Source organism: Podarcis liolepis (genome assembly GCF_965112155.1).
Source record: "Podarcis liolepis genome assembly, chromosome: 8".
NCBI classification, from domain to species: Eukaryota; Metazoa; Chordata; class Lepidosauria; order Squamata; family Lacertidae; genus Podarcis; species Podarcis liolepis.
In genome coordinates, this window is record NC_139560.1 from 84,655,734 (window position 1) to 84,674,896 (window position 19,163).

Consider the following 19,163-nt stretch of genomic DNA (forward strand, 5'->3'; position numbering starts at 1 on the left):
CTGCTGGTCAGGCCTATGGCCCATCCACCCAGCCTCCTGTTTCCGCAGTAGCCAGACAACCACCTGTGGGAAACCTGCAAGTTAGGAGAGAGCAAAAGCACTCTTCCCCTCATAATCAGTGAGTTTTAGGTGAAAATGTATTTGTTATTTTCTCTTCAAAATTATCCTTCAGATATTTATCTTTGTTTTCATGTTGATTGCTATATTTGTTATATGTGAGAAAATCAATTTACATCATTGATAAAAACTATGAAAGTTCCATTTTAGCTGCCAAGAAGACCAACTCCTGTTCACAATAAAGGTAAAAAGAGAAAAGAAGGTAAATAACCCTGGATGATTAAGTCCAGTCAAAGGTGACCACGGGGTGTGGCTTTCATCTCGCTTTCAGGCCAAGGGAGCTGGCGTTTATCCACAGACAGCTTTCCGGGTCATGTGGCCAGCAGGACTAAACCACTTCTGGCGCAACCGGACACCGTGACGGAAGCCAGAGTGCACAGAAACACTGTTTACCTTCCCACCGCAGTGCTACCTATTTATCTACTTGCAATGGCATGCTTTTGTACTGCTAGGTTGGGAGGAGCTGGGACAGAGCAATGGGAGCTCACCCCATCGTGGGGGTTCAACCCCTCCCCGACCTTCTGATTGACAAGCCCAAGAGGCTCAGTGGTTTAGACCACAGCATCACCTGTGTCCTTGTTCACAATAAACCTGGCTTCCACTTATAATTTCTGGTGCTTGACTCTTCCTTGGCCTTGCCCCTAGAATGCCCATATCAGAAGCCAGAGTGACAATGTCTCCTGTTTCACAGCAGCCCTCGTTTCTTCAGAATGGATAGTTTTGTTCTGGTTTTAATATATAACACTTCATTGGAAGCTGTAAAAGGAATACAGCTACAGCAAATAATGCAAATAAGTCGTCGTCTTCCTCTTTGGGAATCACTTGTAGCCAAGTAAGATTGTCTTCCATAAACTCGGTTTTAACAATGAGTCCGTAAGTGACTGTGGAGGCCAATTCTGGACCCACACATCCTTCCACAGTGGGAACATTGGTTTCTGGGTGGGAGTTGATCACGGTGTGGATTTGGCAAGTGTGCCTTCCTCTTAGCACGTTTCTCCCTTGCGTCCTGGAGATGATTTGTAAATGCAAAAAAGTAGACCATAACAGTCTTATATCATTCACACATAAGGAAAGCCATAACCCAATTTACAGTCATATCTCAGGCATGTGATTCATTGTTAGTGGTCAATATGCATCTTCTCCGTTTGTGAACAGATTCAAACAAGAAAGAAACGCAAAAAGAACCGGTACCGGTAACACTGGGCATCGCGCAGCCGAATATTTCTAGTGTTTTGGCTTAATTATAACAGGTTTGTATCTCAGCTATTGCAGGTGAGCATCAAACCAAATGGTTGGGATATTCGGCATGAATAACTGAGCATCTTTCTTGCCAAACAAGAAAGGCTTGTTTTGCCTTCATTGTAATTGGGAGAATTACAGCTGTCAATGACTCACGGAGCAGATGTTTCATTTCTCGCTGCTTGGGGCCATTCACAAACCCTGCGCGCACGCGCACGTGGCGGAAGTCCTTTCGCCCCTGCTGCTCTCCCCAAATCCAGTCCCTTTCCGGGCTGGCTGCCGGCGTCTTCTCCGCCACCAGGGGGCTCTGCGCGCCGTAACGGGCTGAGCAAAGAGCGAAGCAAAGCAGGCGGCGACGCGCAGCGGCTGCCCGGGCCGGGAGGCGGCGCGCCTGTGCGCGCAAGCAAGGTAGGATGCCCGCCTGCCGCATCGTAAGGAAAACTGGTTCCCCTGGATGGCGACTGAATAATGTTGCAAAACACACCCAGCGACCCAGCTCTCCCTCGCCCACGGGCACGCGCGCGCGCGCACAGCGATGCTGGGAAGTCCCGGGGTTTCTGCGAATCCATGGCGCCGGCAGCCAGCCGTGCAAGCAATTCCAGCGGCGGAGAGCGCCTTTATTGCGCAAGGCAGGAAGATGGCTCCGCGGTGGGGCTTCCTCGGGTCCTTCCCGGGCACGCGCTTCTCCCATTAAGTCGAAGGCAATGGAGCTGCTGCTCCGGGCGGGGCGCGGGGAGCCGTCCTTAACTTCTAAACGGAGATGTGTCGGGGTTTTGAGGGATGTTGGACATTTCGCTCTCTGCCTGCCCCCCCAAAACCCACTGGAGGGCCAGGTAGTTGCGATTATACAATGGTCAAGGCAAGGCACTCCTGCTATGCTCAGACGCACGGACTTTTTATTATAGTACAGTGGTACCTCGGGTTACATACGCTTTAGGTTACAGACTCCGCTAACCCAGAAATAGTACCTCAGGTTAAGAACTTTGCTTCAGGATGAGAACAGAAATCGTGCTCTGGCGGTGCGGCAGCAGCAGGAGGCCCCATTAGCTAAAGTGGTGCTTCAGGTTAAGAGCAGTTTCAGGTTAAGTACGGACCTCCGGAACGAATTAAGTACTTAACCCGAGGTACCACTGTACAGAGAAGGGCACTCCTTCCACCTAAACCCTGCTTATGCTAGTGCTCCTTGAGACTTGCGTTTATCTCACAGACATGAGGGGAAAGTAACTGTCAGGGAAAGGGTTGACCCCCTCTCGCCCCCCCCATCCTTTTCTGTTGCAAAGCCCCGTCTCCCAAGAACACACTTTTTGCAGTGGTGAAAGGGCCCGTGGGGTTCCTGCAGTTCTCCCCTTCATATCAGCTGGCCCTTAGTTGCATGACAGACAGGTGAGCCTCTCGGGCGTCTCCTTGGGGACTCTCCTGCTTTTCCCAGGTGACTCATTCCTGTGTCCAACAAGAAATGCCGTCCATTCTTTTTCCAGCTTCCTCTCAGCGTTTCTGGCCTCCCTTTCCAGATATGTTTTCTTAAAGGCTTTGGTTTCTGTGGCAAGCCCGAAACTGCTCCAGCTTCTTCATTAAAGAGAAAAGGCCAACCATAACACGGCTTGCATTAAAGGTGAGCCACACAGAGTGCTTGGATTGTAACCTTCCATTGAAAGAGCTCTGCAGCTCACATAGAACCATCCAATTCCTTGGCAACCTGCCCTGCTAAGGCTCCCAGTATATCTCTACAATTAGCCAGCGGAAAAGAAAATGTGAGCCCTTAGCTCTGGGACTTATGAGGAAGAGAGGTCCTCTGGTCATATGCAGAGTGCATTTCCACAAACACTGAGTACTAGTCAGAACCCAACTAGGATTGTGGGATTTAAGAGCAAGGCTTCCAGATGGGAAGATGCAAGCTCTACAGAGGCCTAATTCCCATCACTGGTTGTTCTGTTTTTTTTAAAAAAAATGAAATAACCACTGTCAGTTTCTCTAAACACTAGTCCCATTTCAGACAGATAGTTAACCCAGTGGTACACTCTGCTCTATATGCCACTGCAGTTACTCTCAGTGGTTGTAACTGCTGTGGACACTCTTTCATGGTCTGGGAAGCAGCATGTATTTTTTTCTTCTCTACTACATGCTGTGGCTCACCCTCTAATTCAAAAGACTGCTGCTGAGTGGATCTCATCACTTTGCAGCTACACAACATGCCATTAGCCCCTGCTTAGCACAAACCTTCTTTTCCATGTCCATGGAAGGAAAAAGTGCATTCTGCCAGGTGTTCCTGTAAATGTAAAACACACACACAAACTGGCACTTGAACTGGGAATTGTCCCCCTGCCCCGCCCCGGTCTACCTGGTACACGGCTGTTTCCCTACACAGAGCCGATCTGTTTCTAGAACAGAACGCAACCTGGTCTCCGTGTCCACTCTCTTTGCTGCAATGCCTTTTCCCCAACTCTTCCGTTCCTCAACTTCAGAACAGAGTTTGTGATCATCTGGAGGTAGCGGAAATAGTGGTGAAGTTTGACATCAGTCAGATTTTCCCAACCTCACCCGAGTTGAGGTGGAGCCTTTGATCTTACGTTTTATCCTTCCCTCGCAGCTTTAAACTGGTGGCATAAGAACTGCTTTCCCATGATATGCACAACTTCCCATCATAGCCAGGTTACAGGCCACAGGTTGGATCAGAGTCCTGGAGAAATCAATGGGAAAGAATAAATTGGCCGGGACTAACTTTTCACAACAAATTGGGGCTTAAGTCCAACTAATTTTGTCTGGGTGATCTAACCCAGGAGCGGGGAACCTCAGGCCAGGGGGCCACATGCAGCCCCCCCCCACGCCCACCTGACTTTCAGAACTCTTCCCAGAGCACACAGCCCCCTTGAGTGGCTTTGGCCTGGCCTGAACTCTGAGCAGGGCCAGGAAGGTACGCCAAGGGTCATCTAGTCCAACCCACTGAAATGCAGGAATTACAGTTTAAGAATCCACGACAGATGGACATCCAACCTCTGCTTTAAAATCTCCAAGGAAGGAGAGTCCACCACCTTCAGAGGGAGTCCTTTCTTCCTGATGTTTAGTCAGAATTTACTTTCTTCAAACTTGAATCCATTTGTTCGGGTCCTGCCCTCCAGAGCAGGAGAAAACAAGCTTGCAGTTCTTGCTTGTCTGCTAAACTTTTTTTTCTTTTCTTTTTTTTTGCACATCCATAATATAGCTCCAGTTTTTCCTTTTGTTAACTAGATCCTTTCAGAATTCAAGGAAATTGCATTGGTTAGTTAATTCAAGGAAAATGAAGGTTATTATTAATGAGATGTTGCAGTTCTCATGTTAACAATTTATATACATGTTGACACTTAGTCTTATAAAGTTTCTTCTGCAGATTTCTACAGTAACCCACATAAGTTCAAAATATGTAATGTTAAATGTCGAGCCTCAAATGTTGTTCTTAAATGTTTTACATTAGGCGTAGGCAAGCTCGGCCCTCCAGATGTTTTGGGACTACAACTCCCATCATCCCTGACCACTGGTCCTGTTAGCTAGGGATGACGGGAGTTGTAGGCCTAAAACATCTGGAAGGCCGAGTTTGCCTATGCCTGTTTTACATTGATAAAAACATCTATCGTGAAGTAAAATTCCCTTCTGTAAAGAAAAAAAAATGTTTTAAAATTATTGTTTGGCAGCAATTTTTCTCTATTCAAGATGGCCACCGATCTGTGAGGCAGGGCGAGGCAGCTGATCTCACCATTTTATAGTTTTATTGTCCTTTTATTGTTTTATTTTATTGTTTTACTGCCCTATTTTATCATTTAATGGTTTTACTTCCCTGTTATCTCGCCAGTCTAATGCAATCTTTCACATCTAGCAAATTTTGCTCATACTTTTGAGAGGTCCAACCCAGCTCAGTTTATTCTCTGCCTTTCCAAGTTTCCAAAATAGCTGCCAGACCTTTGTCCCTATAAATGTCATAGAAGCCTATGATTTCATCTTGTCAAAGAAAATAAAGAAAAATACAAAAAGGAGTACTGAAATATATACATGACTCCCTGGCCTAATTTTACCTTCCAGCTCAAATTTAGGAAATCATGTCTCCATCTTGCATTAGGCATGTTCCTTCTCTGGCAGTTTCCCCATCAAACTCAGTAATACAATGCTTATATTCAGGCAGGTGTGTATAGGATTGCACTGTGATCAGCAGCCAGCAACTGTTGCTATCTCCCTTGGGTTAAAAAACAAGCAAGCAGAAAAAGGAAATTGTCCTAAATCAATAATGCAAAATCAAATTCACACCTACATGTGGTTAGAGGATATATAATTTAAACAGGCAAGTAAGAGCCTACAGGATAGCTCAGTCAGTAGAGCACGAGACTCTAATCTCAGGGTTGTGGGGGGTTCTTGCCCTACATTGGGCAAAAAGATTTCTTCACTCTTCTTTCTTCTTTTTTGGCGATACCTTGTAGCTGAGTAAGATTGTCTTCCATAAACACAGTTTTAACAATGAGTCTGTAAGTGATTGTGGAGGCCAATTCTAGATCCACACATCCTTCCACAGTGGGGACATTGGTTTCCAGGTGGGAGTTGATCACAGTGTGGGTTTGCCAAGCATGCCTTCTTCTTAGTACGTTTCTCCCTTGTGTCCTGAGTTCGAGTGTCTTCAAAGCCCATGACACCTTTGGTAAAGGCTGTTCTCCAACTGGAGCGCTCGCAGGCCAGTGTTTCCCAGTTGCCGGTGTTTATACTACATTTTTAAAATTTGCCTTGAGACAATCTTTAAACCTCTTTTGTTGACCACCAGCATTACGCTTTCTATTTTTAAGTTCGGAATAGAGTACTTGCTTTGGAAGACGATAATCAGACATCCACACAACATGACCAGTCCAACAAAGTTGATGTTGAAGAATCATTGCTTCGACACTGGTGATCTTTGCTTCTTCCAGTACACTGATATTAGTTCACCTGTCTTCCCAAGCGAGGTGTAAATTTTTTTGGAGACACCGCTGATGAAATCATTTGAGGAATTGGAGATGGTGTTTGTAAGTGGTCCATGTTTCACAAGCATACAGTAAGGTCGGTAGTACAATAGCTTTGTATACAAGCATTTTGGTTTCCCTGCGAATGTCGCATGGAGATTCACATTTCTTCACTGCAGGGGGTTGGACTAGATGCCTCTCGTGGTCCCTTCCAACTCTACGATTCTATGACAGTTCTAACAGCAAAGTGTAATAAAGAGTAAAGGCAAATTGTAATGCACATATTGTGAGCCATATTCAAAATCCTAGTGCAGCCTCAGAGCTGCTTTAATAAAAGCTGTGACTTGGTTGTTGTTCTTGGCACCCCTCTGATTTGAGAGAAAATGCCTCCGGGAGCAAAGTCAAACCACTGGAGAATCACAGCGCCTGCTGTGGCTGCAGAAACCGGGAATTCATAACTGCTGCATCCCACATTATTCTTCCTGCGTTGCACCACAAAGTGATCTCCCCGGGGTGCAAACATGGGCAGTCCTGGGCTGCCCAGACAACAAGACACGCCCTCATGTATTGAAATAAGCCTGTTTCCCTTTTTTTCTGTCTACCAAGGATCTTGTGTGTTTACCTAAGGATTTGTATTTTCAGAAATAGAGAAGCAACCACTGAATTCATTCAGCAGTCCTGGGTTGCAACCAGAAGCCTGCATAACACCTAGTAGAGACTTAGTCACTTTTAAAGTAGCCAGAATTGGGGGGGGGGGACATTCCTACCCCCAAGGCATATTGCGAGCAGATGCCTCAACAGGGAGGCCACGAGTCGGTACTATTCAGAAGACTGGATAAGCCCCCAGAGCTTCTAGCTGCTATCTCACCATACTTGACCATAGAGTTCACCGACAAGCCATTTCTCCGTCCCTCTCTGCTTTTACTGCTCCATCTTTCCATTGGCCCCCCTACCCAACTGGTTGCAGTTGCTGCACTTGGGCTGAGATTGGAGAGGTCTCTACTCACTGGAGCCAAGGAGTTGCTATGCTGGCATTCCTGAATAGTTCCAAAACACAGCTCTTGCTCTTGAACAGTCATACACTTGCAGGCTGCGGGGGGGGGGGGAGGAGGCAGTGGGGGGGGGGAGGTTGCTAAGAGAGTGCTGGATTTTTTCAAGCAAGTAGTCAGGCAACCTACAGGCGGGTTGTCTCTTGAAAAAGCAAAAAAGAGATTTGCTGAATCAGGGAAATACCACTGCCTGCCTTTGCATACTATTATGCTGCTACTTCCTCAGAGAGAAAAATAAATTGGGAGCTGTAACAAAAGAAACAAGAGCTTCCATCTTGCGGTAGGACAGTCTGGGCATTGTTTTCTTAAGTAACCAAGAGATTCCACCATCCATATTAAAAGTTAGATACCCTCAGTCTGGGCAAGTGGGAACCCAAACATGGAATATTTTCTTGGGAGAAGGGACAGATCTTAGCAAACTGCCTTCATCTAACCAGGCAGGTATGAGGAGCCCAACACAAGGTTATGCCTAGTCCTGCGAACAAACTGTCAACTTCAGGTTTCTATTTTCAGCTTTTAATTAAATAAAAGTAGGAGGAAAAAGAAAGCAGCACAAAGATTAAAAAAACAAACAAGTGATTTCTAGCTAACCTCACACTCAAGTCAGTTCCTCAGTTAGTTTCAGCAGCCTGCAGTAAAGTGCAGCATCGTTTTATGTGCAAAGGACATAGAAGTTGAAGTTGAACAAGCAGAGTTCCTCAGGGCCAAGGGAGGGCATAACTAAAAAACACCCCCCCCATTTTTATGTCTCATGTTTCAGGAGGAGCAATGATAGCCTGCTGTCTGATCAGGCCTGAGATGGGTGCCAAGCACTTATCATTCATTACAGGATCTTAGGGAAACAGGTGTGTGGATTGAGAAGGATCTCCTCTTGTGTAGTTAATCTGAATGGATTCGCTAAGCAGGAAACATCCTCTTGCATAGACCCTGAGCTGAGCTCCATATGCTTCACTGTGCAATGTCTTTGAGGAGACTTTGGAATTCTTAAATGACCTGAAAGGTTGGAGCTGGTTCTTTGACATGGGGGCATTTCCAGGATGGCATTTGTTCACTTTCCCAGCACTCCTGTGTGCTACAGAAGTTTTGCAAAGAGATATTTAAGTGAATAGAGTTGCCAAACAGCCTCTTGGACAGTTGCTAGAATCTGAGAACAGAAAGCCAGAATTCAGCCACACTGCCTCCTCATTGACCAGTCCTGTCATGCAGGGAAAGAAGCTGGTCATAGCAGGGGGGGAAAGGGATGGCAAAACCACCGAACAAAATCATGTTTGGTTTTTTCATAGCAGGTAAAGGAGACAGGCCAGTTAGAAATCTCTCACTCGCATTCCTGCACACCACACAAAAATGCAAGGATAATATGTTAATTATGCACAAGGAGGACCAAACAAGTTCCCCCCACCTTTCCTAAAATTAAGAGGGGCTCAGTGGCTGTTTATGTAATCCCCCTCCCAGTAATTAGAACAAGAAAAAGAAGGAGGTAATTACGGAATGTGAGTTTGCACAAACCAGATTGTATACCTTTGTGGCCATGGAAGTCTGAATCTTCAAGGAGTCTTGTTCCTCCACAAATTGCTAAGATCTCAGAGAAAGATCAATTCTTCTGGTGGGGGGAAAATCTTACAGCTTTGTACTTACTAAACAAAACCAAATGTTTGGAGGCCAACGCATGCTACAGGAATAGAAATACATTCCAAAACCAAATTAAACAAAGGCCTGAAACCCCGTAGACATCCTTGTGCTGTTTTTATGAAGCATTTGGATTCTCATATTTCTGTAAGTTTAAACCAACTGTTGGAGCAGCCAATGTGCTTTGGCAAAAACACATAAAGTCCTCTCTGGATCTCTCTCTTACACTCAAGCAGTCATATAAACATAATATTCTTTTTAAAAAAGTTTTGGAAGTAGCCCCCAAAGCAATTTTTCTCCTGTCTGTAGTAACAGGAGTCCCAAGATTCAAACCATTCCCTGAGGTATTTCAGCAGAGCTGCCAGATCAGCAATATCCCAAAACCTAGTGGAATGGAATGAGTTTGGTGTGTGTTTGTAGGTTTAAATCTGATTCTTTATAAAGGTACTGTTTTAAAATGATATGGTTCCAGCCAATTATAATGCTGAAAACTCCTAAAACTAAGATTCAAGGACAGTAATTTGTCTGGATTCCTAGACCACTCCAGCAGCCAGCCAACCTTTCGCAAATGAAGATAAGAGCACAGTCGTCGGACACCTTGGTTCCAGTACCAAGGACCCCCACCCGGTCTTCCTCCCCAGCGAACCATCACACATTGCTGAAGGTTGTGTCCCACGCTGATTTACAGTTCAAGAGCAAGTTTGTTTTTAGCTAAAAACCTACTTGAAAAACACAGTGGCATTACGGTGGTCCAGTTTGCATGTCACAGTAAACCGTAGTTGATTAGTTTACCATGAAAACGCTGAGCTGCACCACTTTGCTCCCCCCCCCCCAGCCCACTGGAGAAACGGAGAGCTTAGTGCTATATCATCTGCTGTGGATCATTTGTTTCATGCAAGACCATGGTTTATTTGGAGGGTTCTAGATCATGCAGGGAGGAAGTTCCTCATTTCTTTTTAAAAATAATTTTTATTGCATTAAAAATTTTTACAAATACACAATTACAAATACACATAAAACTCAAACACACCCACAAAAATACATCTTCATTTTCATTCATATTCTATATCTCATCTAAACTTATCCCTATCCATCATACATTAATTGACTTCTGTCTATCTCTTTACGGCTTCTTCACCTCTTTTTTATTTCCCCCTTTATTCTGTATTCAATATATATTTTACCTTTTATTTATTTTTGTGAAATTCAGTCAAAGCACAACCAAGTTTTGATTTGGGAACCATGTTTGTGCAAATAATTTTTAAAACAATCATATTTCACACTTTCCACCTTGCACTTCACCTCTGCACTCCCTCCTGTGAGCGCCTGCACATGGCATGAGGACTCCGAACACACAGTTAGGGCTCACGCCTCTCGCAAGTGTTAATGATTCAAATAACAATATTTGTTTCGCATTCCACCAAGTCCTAAAATATATTGTTTGTCACTGACTAAGTCATACTCAGAGCAGGCCCATTGAAATCACTGGACTTAAGTTAGCCAAGTCCATCAATTCATTTCTGTGCATGACTTCACCAGACACAGCCCTATGTCACTGGAGATGGGGCAGCTGACTAAGGGCTGCCCTCACCCTTGGCCCATCCTCTGTGGGGGCCGCCCCACTCTCCCTTATGCATAGACAAACACCCACAGGCAGGCTGAAGCACACAGGCTCCCTCCTCACCAGCTGAGGTGGGTTATTATTGCCCCCACTCAGCTCCTCAAATGGTCAGACCAATGACCAGGTGAGAGTTATATCCCCATCATGGCACTTAGTTCCATACCCCAACAAGGCTGTGTTTATCTTAATGTACCCCCCCCCACTTTTTGCTCCTGCTGCCAAATTGATGGGGTCTTGGAGAGCCGGAAAAATTGACTTGCACGGTAGTTTACATCCCCAAAATGAATGTTGAGGAGCTACAAGAAGCTTCTAAATGTCTACTTCTCAATCTCCTGCAGATATTTCTGAAAAAAAAAATTCTGAAAGAAATACTGCACTTGAAAAGATAACAGGAAAATGTCAAGTCTACTTTTGGGAAATTGTATGAGCTATTTTCATGATTTTGGGGAAAAATATGGAACACAGTACTGTTTTTATATCATATGAATGATATTTAGAAAAAATGCAACTAATTTTCAGTGAAACGTGCATATGGGTTATTTTATTTTATTTTGCACAGTGCCAGTGACTGTGGAATAAGCTGAAAAATGTTTCATCAAAAACTGCAGGTGCTATTAAGCGACCTCATTGTCTTGCCTATCAAGTGTGAACTTGCAGGAGAAATTTACTTTGGGGAAATAATCCACAATTTCACAATAAAAAAGTCAAGAAGAAAAGTTTTAAAGTAAATTGGTCAACTCAAAAATATATTTGCAGTCACATGATAGATTTTCTTTTTAAAATCAGCAGGAAAATATATTTGGACCAACCAAAAAATACTCTGCAAGCTTTGGGAAACTCTTCAGACTGGATGTTAAGTTAAACAAAAGTAGGGGGCGGGAAACGGCTTGGGGTGGGGTGTGGTAGAAATGCCCAGGATGGGCCATGGTGTCATATCAGAAATGCAGGAAATGTAATTTCATAATTAAAACAGGTATTCACATGTGGGTTTCCTTAGTGGGACTGCACAGAGCCCCAATGAGGAGCAAAAGTTACAGGCAAGCAAATCTGAACATTGGTTCCACTTAACATAAGTGGGACTTTTCTCACCAGACTAATTTTCTCTCATGCAGGCCAGGACTCTCTCATAATAGGGCACGCAGTTAGGAACTGCAAGGAATCTGTGCCATCTTGGAATGCAGCCACACGAGGGCTGAACTTTTATAGATCAAGGGAGAGCAAACCAGGTGCTAATGCAAGTCAAACAGCAAGGGGACGAGGAAGAAAATTAAGATGTCCTTGGGTTGCATAACTACGGTATTTTAACCCAGAGAAATTATTCCAGAATGCAACTCTTTTAGTGTTAGTAATTTTATTAATGGACAGCTTGTATCAAAAAAACAATGCTCTTTTTAAAACTATGTAGATATTCGTGCTGTTATTATTAACTCATCTAATGTATTTATAGAATCTAGTAACATTTGCCAGCTAAATGAGGGCAGATCTGACAAGCTTGTAAAATTCCATCAGTTTAATTTGGGTTCACATATTTAGTTTCTCTTTTCAGCTAGAAGAGCCATAAATAATCTAAGAGAAAGAAAAGTGTGCTCCAGAGATAACCCAAGCTCCCTCTCTCAAGAATCTCTCTCAAGAGCAGACAGCGCCAGGACCAGCCTTCTGCAGAATGACATTGCCTTAGCTGGGGCACCAGACTTTTGTGTGTCAGTAAACTAAAGGTAGCCAATTGTTCAGTTTATTATATTTTAACCCCCATGAGAGATGTAATTTGCATTTTCTGCCTCACATATCAAAATGACATCACCTTAGGATCCCTTCCAACTCTACAAATCTGATTCTGTGTGTTACTTCTCAGGAAACACACAGAGGATTCAGCCAAAAGGTTTCCAGGAAGGTTGTCAGTGATCAGATGTCCTGCCTATACCTTTCCCTTGAATGTGGGAGGCCAGCAGCAATACCTGCCTTGAATTTCCTGGGGGTGAGAAGGCCATTATTCTCAAGAGAGCTGCTCTGTAACAGAGCCTTCCCTTGACAAATAACAACAGGGATTGTTCTTGTTTTTCACCTTTTTATTACAAGAGTGCATTCTCTTGTAATAAAAAGATGGATAAATAAAGTCAAAAGTAAATAAAAATGAATTAAAGTCAATAGTCAATATAAATGCAATTCACTTTGCTTCTCTTACTCCCACTCATCCTGACCTTAAAGCAGGCATGCCGACAGATATTCAGATTTTCCATCCTCTCCTCCTGCTCTTCCTCAGTCTGCTTGAAAACTTTGGCTTGTTAAGCTGTTGTCTGGTATTTCTCCAACAGAGGCTCCTCTCAAAACATATTCTTGACAATAGAGCAGTTCACACTGATCACAAAACTTATTTCACTGTTTGCCTTTTCTGTGTCTCTCTTTGTAGACTTTGGTTCATTGTTACATGGCTAAATACGAGGTACCATTTGGGCCACCTGGGATCTGTCACAGGATCCCTATGAGCAGAAGCAACTTGCAGGACAATGTGTCACAGAGAGAACCTTCCTGGCCAACTGTCCTGAGTCAGAGCCAGATTTCCACTGCTTCCCTCCTGCTACAGGATGCTCTCCAGGAAAGAGTACGCACTCCTTTTTGCAGCTTTGTGCTGGCTGAGCTCCACTCTGCTCTCTCCCTGGCTGGGGTCAGGTGTGAGGCCTTGATCTGTTTCTGATTAGCAGCCAGCAGCAGAGCTCATTAATTGTCCTGTGATCCTTGCCCTAACTCAGAGCAGCAAACTCCATCCAGCCAAGGCTGGGGCAGAGGGCAACCCTTCAGGGACTGGGGGAAAAGGCCACTTCCCCTCCCCCCATCTCTTCTTCCAGCCGATGCATCAGAGAAAGACCCAGCCCCTCCCCATACACTGCAACTGGAGCTGATTAACTTCCTCGGCCTTGAGGAACAAATCATTCTCCTCTAATCTCTCTCTCTCCCTCCTTCAGTAATTGCAGATCAGCTCCAATCCTTTTCACTAAAGTAAAGGAAGGAATCACTCCGTTTTCTGTCTGCTTCTACAATCTGAAGCTCCTGATCTTCCCTTCCTTCCCATAAGCACCAGGCTAGTGTGATGCACTGAATTCTTCCCAATGACCACAGAAATGAGTGAACGCAAAGGGTGATTGACAGCACAGGGCTCTTCAAAAAACGCTCCCCAAAAGCCATGCCGATCAACCCAGGATGTACATTTGTGGTTACTATACTTAGCCACAACCTGTGATTTGACAGTGGACTGGGAGCGGGGACGAAGAAAGGCGCACCGCGCGCTTCTTGGCTACTTCTTCAGCGACTGGGCTAACAGTTCGGGGGCAAAGGAGGAGCCACTCAGTGGTGTAGCGTGGGGGGTGCAGGGGGGGGCCGGCCTCACCGGGCGCAACATCTGGGGGTTAGGGTTAGGGGGCGCAAATCCACGGGTTAGGGGGCGCAAATTACTTGTCTTGCCCCGGGTGCTGACAACCCACGCTACGCCACTGTCAGCCGGGATGAGCCAACTCTGCTGGATGGGATGCCCCCCCCCCTCGCCCCAGTTAAGAAGGCAGACAGAATCGAGGACCGAAACTGGAACAAAAGCTTTTTTCAGCGGGGGTGGGGCGTTTGGCTCCGGAAATGCCCACAATTTGTCTGCATGGAGACACCAGGCAGCTGCACCCGCGGATGGTCACGAGGGCCAGATTGCGGGATGATCCCATCGGGGAAATATGGGGCTCCCAGCGCACGTGGCGCTTGATCTAATCTGCCGCCCACACAAAGGAGTCCCCCCCCCCCCGCCGCCTTTCCCGGCACAGAGCATCCATTCAGAGATGCTCATCCCCGCCCGCTTGCCCGAGGGAGGTGCGCGCCTTCTCTCTGCCCCCCTCCCTCCCCGGGCGCTGCAGCCCCCGACTTGCCAGCCAGCCGCGCTCTCACGGACAAAGAGCTGCTCTTCTGTTACCGTTTCGGATCTGGTCTGTGTTGGTCTGTTTAAAAAAAAGAGAGAGAGATGAAACCTTTGATCTGGCTGCGGAATTCCCTTTTTGGGTGGGATGGGAAAATGCGCCACATTCTAACGGAACCTGTACCTGAACGGGGAGAAATTCGGCAGGAAAAGCCCGTCTTGGCACGAAGAGGAAATGCTTCTGCGGAATTTCTGCCCTGTTCAAGGCGCAGTAGCTGGTTATATATACTGTATGAATGTGATGACCCCCCACCCCCAGAGCCGAGGTGTGAGTTCTCACAACCGCCCTCTCACATCAGCTTCCCTTGCCCGAACCCCAATATTATTTCATGTTCATAAGCAGATAAAACGGAAACGGCGCATTTATTATAGAACAGCCAAGATCACATCGCTGTGCGCTGGCGGGGAGAAAAAGCCGCGCCGACGATGGCGAAGAGGCGCCTGTTTGGGTCAATTCTTGAGGGGCGGAGAGGGAAGCGGCGTTTCGCCCCCTCCTTTCCGGGTCGCCTCCTGCTCGGGGGCTCCAGCAGGCAGCGCTCAGCCTGCGCGCCCCTCGAGGCGGCCGACTCCCCGAGGAAGACCTCGTCACTATGGCAACAGGGGCTTGCAAGAAGAAGAGGAAGAAGAGTGCGCGTGCGCGTGCGCGTCCTCCCTCTTGCCGCCCCCTCTTCCTTCTCCCGGCTGCCCGGACTTCTCTCGCGCCCGCCCCTCCTCCGCACAGCCGGACACCTCCTTCGGCGCCCGAGGCGCAGACCGCCCTGGAAGAGGAGCGTTGTATCCCGAGGCCCCTCTCTCTCGCGCACCTCCTCGCAGCCGCCGCCCAGCACCTCTCCTCGCGAGGAGGCTGCAAGGGACTCCGGCTTGAGATCTCTCCATGGCGACGCGAGATGCCTGGCGGCTTTCCTCTGCCCCGACCCGGCACCCTGGGGTGCCCTCGCTCCGCACCCAGCGAGCCTTCTGGGGGCTGAGCCTCGAGGAAGCCTGCGGACAAGGGGAGAGTGATGAATTATACGGGGCGGGGCATGCCTCCCCCCAATATTTTATTCAAGTTGGCACCTCTGGCTTCTTGTGCTCTTCACTCCGCCCCCACCATTAATCTTACCTGTTTTCCTTTTGCTTCCTTTGCTGCTGTCGGCAAACGGCATTCTTGGAAGGGGCGAGGGACGGGGTCTTCTCTTTGGCGCCCGCCCCCATTATGCTCCCTGCCCCCTTTTGGACTGTCCTAAGCAAAGGCCTTCTGCTGAAAGGCGCTAGGCAGGAGCGAAGGGAACCAGCTGCCCAAGAGCTTAGCCTGCTGGGGTTTTTTGGAGGGGGGGGGAATAGTTTGAGCAAATGGTGGAGAGAGGCTGGAGGCCTGCAGGAAAGCTAGCACCTGGTGCATGTCTGACATTTTATGAATTAAGATGGTGCTGACAGGGTATTCCCCTCCCCTGCTTCTTTAGGACTAGCTTGATAAAGGACCAAACTAGGAGTAAAGACCTGGCGGTCTGTGGGGCGGACTCAGACAGCTACCTTGGGCAGTCAAATCCAAGGGACGCAGCCACTGACTCCAAAGAAGTGGGGACAAATGGCAGTGGCTTCCAGGACCTTGCAAAGGTGGTGCAAGATGTCACCAGAACTTGGAACCTGCCACCGCTGCTGCGTGACCCCAGGAAGCAAGGCTTCAGCAGGGGTGGCAAGGGGTGGGCACACACTGCACAGGGGGTCACTTTGCCAATTTTGCCTCAGGCAGCAAAACGGGATGGGCTTCCGCTGAGTAAAGGCAGCACTTAGCAGTAAGCGTTTGTATGTATTTTTAATTATTTGTGCTGATTTTTGTTATGTAGATAATAAATGGACCAAATAAGTAAATATAGAACAATAACACAAAAGGGAGGGGGTTTCCTACTCACCACCACTGAGCTCTTTCTATGTGGTTGAGGTTGGTACTGAAAAATAAAGACAGAACTGCTGCCATCTTAGTGAAGCTTTGCCATAGCAAAAAGCTATCTATGCTAGATGGCTTAGTTATTGGGCATGCCAATTTCATATGTATAAACCTTCCACAGATGCAAAAATTCCATTGCTTATGGACTAGAGGCCAAGGGAGGCCTTTGCAATATCCAGACTCACAGTGATTGAAGGTCAGTTTGTAGAACAGAATCAGAAGCCATACTGTGAAATGGGTTTGCAGACACTATTATGGAACTGCCTGACCCTGAAGGTATTCATGGAGGCCTCTGCTTCATGTACTTCCGCTACCACCAGAAGTACTACAGGCTGGCATGGTGACTGACGGCCTTTTCTGTGACGGCAAGGAGGCACCAAGCCCAGAGAAGCTTTTCTCGTCCTGTTGCTGCTTGTCTTTCAGTGGATCATTAATACCCCCCCCCCCCGGCCATGTTTAGGTCTGCTGTTTTAGACTTTTTTAAAAAACACCAATGCTTCTTTTTAAAAAAACAACAGATGCTGTTAGCCAACTGTTATATATATATGTAGCTTAAAATATTGCAAATATAAATAAAATAATCATGGTTGGCCTAGCATGGTGACTAAATTGACAAACTGCTTCTATACCTTAGGACCTCAGCATTTAGTGGCCAAGTAAACAAAGCTAAAACAGAAAGATCTGAAGTTTAGACCTAAATTTGGTCTGTGGGCTGGCTGCTCTCCACCCCATGATTAGCCCATTGTACATTGAGAATCTCAGGGTTGTGGTTTTGTGTGACGTCTAACCTGAGTCTTTACCATAATTAGCCCCACAGGCCCCTCCCACTTCTTTTTAGGTGCAAGCCCCCCCCCCTCCTGTAGCACTCCTGACATCTGCAGATTGCCCAGGATGGCTCCAGCCAGCGACAAGGCGAGGAAAAATTCAGTACTGTGCATTTTGGAAGCTTTTCATGTAAAGGAACTGCGGGAATAGACATGGGGCTTATGCTCACCAGAGTGTAGGGTGTGTTCCCATTTCATTTGCAAAGTCCACATCACGTTGCCCTCAAACAACAATTGCCCTCAAACAACAGTGGGAATGCTTCCTCAAAGCAGGCAATGCCTGGTACACATCATCTAAAAGCAATGAATGCAGTTTTTGTTGTGGAAATACTGGTTTCACTCTCATGCAAATTTAATCATTTGCTTAATTGACTGACAGCACAACCCTACGTTTGTTCAGTATTAAGTCCTATTGAATTCAGTTGAACTTACTCCAAGTTAAATGTGCATAACACTGTAAATATGCATAGGATGCAAGTAGTCATGACTAAGTTTACAGTGAAATAATTTTAGACCCAGTAGGCCATACTATCTATATTTAAGCTCTGGCTGTTCTGTACCAAACTCCCCCTTCCTACCCTCTTAGGCTTCCTTGCCTCAGTATTTTGGGCTATCCTCCCTTGTGAACAATGCGCCCTGCTCCTGCAGTTCTCTTTACAGAAGCTGGCATAGGGAAGTTTAGTAGGTGACACTTTTCTCAGGACCTTATTTCCATGTCAGGAAAGACCTTGGCTGCTTAGTGTCTATGTGTGAGGCACAGGAACAGGGTAAGTCAAAGAAACGTAAGTTGACAGTCTTATTTCTTAGAAAGAAGCACAGGCTTTGCCCAGATGGATCACCTTCCTTCTCCTCCCACGCAGTCCACCAAGTTTGACAGGCTAGTTCCAAGCAACCCAGCACTCTGACCAAAAATGAAAGCTGTCCAAGAAAGGAAGTCCTGCTATAATGTTGCAGGACTGGAGAGACCCGGGTTCATGTCCCCACTGGGTGGACCTTGGGCCAGTCACTCTTCCCACTTAATGTACCTCACAGAGTTGTTATGGGGATGTATGCCTCCTTCAACTCAGTGGCCGAAAGGCAGGATATAAGTGTTCAAAACAAGCAAACATTTCTGCTGAGGTAAATTTATGCCTGCACTGTACCACCTCAGAATGTAGCTAAGGGCGTTCAGGAATGCTTCTACAATGTCCATAACAAATAAAACTGGCCGGTTTCATGATGAAGCTACACTAGAATCTTCTCCCAGCCATTTTATTTTTTTAATGGAAAGTTCCCCCTTCCTTGCAATATAGAGAAGCAGTCAATCATGTGAATCTTCACCCGCCCTCTTAATTGGTACACACCAAGCACCTCCTGCCTAATTGAGGGCTAGGCCTAAGGCTCAGCGTGGTATTTCTAAAGGGGGCTTCATTTCCTTTTCTGTCATCTTTCTTGCACACAGAAATGCATCCCTTCCATCCCTGTTTGTTGGAGTGAGATTGGTTTAGTCACATTGTCTATCCCTATTCTCTCCTTGGGCAAGGTGTTTGTGTTTTCTGTAGCCCCATGAATACCACAAGGAGGTTCTAAAGAGAATCAATATGGTGGCACTAATTGGAAAAGCACCCAAGACAGGAAATGAAGAAAGCTGGGTCGTAGAACCTGCAACAAATCCCTTCACAGGGACTAGGGAAGTTCCCTATTTCCCAAGGGGCTGGGTTCTTGTGCCATTCTCTTTTCCCCTTGCCCTTACCACTGGGGTGGCATCATGCCAGTCATCCCTAGTGGGCATATGACACATCTCTCTTCATTATTTACACCTGCTTTACATTGTCCATGAATTGTTTACCATAGGCTTAAGCCAGGCTTTCTTGTTTTCT

The 19,163-nt window shown here is 46.4% G+C and overlaps 1 protein-coding gene across 4 annotated transcripts; it reads right to left on the reverse strand.

Moving 5' to 3' along the window:
- Nucleotides 1–29: 29 nt before the first annotated feature.
- Nucleotides 30–17,788, reverse strand: LOC310714330 (uncharacterized protein). Of its 4 annotated transcripts, none has more exons than XM_083519745.1 (5): nt 15,656–17,788; nt 15,381–15,534; nt 14,507–14,575; nt 3,924–4,033; nt 30–63 (listed from the first exon to the last, which is right to left on the reverse strand). In XM_083519745.1, exons 1-4 carry the CDS (start codon nt 15,696–15,698, stop codon nt 3,946–3,948), a joined length of 354 nt encoding a protein of 117 aa, XP_083375871.1. In that variant the 5' UTR covers nt 15,699–17,788; the 3' UTR covers nt 30–63; nt 3,924–3,945. The 4 variants fall into 4 exon arrangements, with proteins under 4 accessions (XP_083375871.1, XP_083375870.1, XP_083375869.1 ...); XM_083519744.1 differs by lacking the exon at nt 30–63 and adding an exon at nt 2,536–3,836; XM_083519743.1 differs by lacking the exon at nt 30–63 and having other exon boundaries at nt 2,536–4,033.
- Nucleotides 17,789–19,163: the final 1,375 nt, after the last annotated feature.

What these genes read in the sequence shown, in the direction of transcription:
- LOC310714330 (XM_083519742.1), bottom strand. Translation starts at nt 15,747, where the DNA reads ATGGGGGCGGGCGCCAAAGAGAAGACCCCGTCCCTCGCCCCTTCCAAG. An exon ending in AGGAAGCAAAAGGAAAACAG is followed by an intron (nt 15,535 to 15,655) that starts GTAAGATTAATG and finishes CCTTGTCCGCAG; the next exon opens with GCTTCCTCGAGGCTCAGCCC.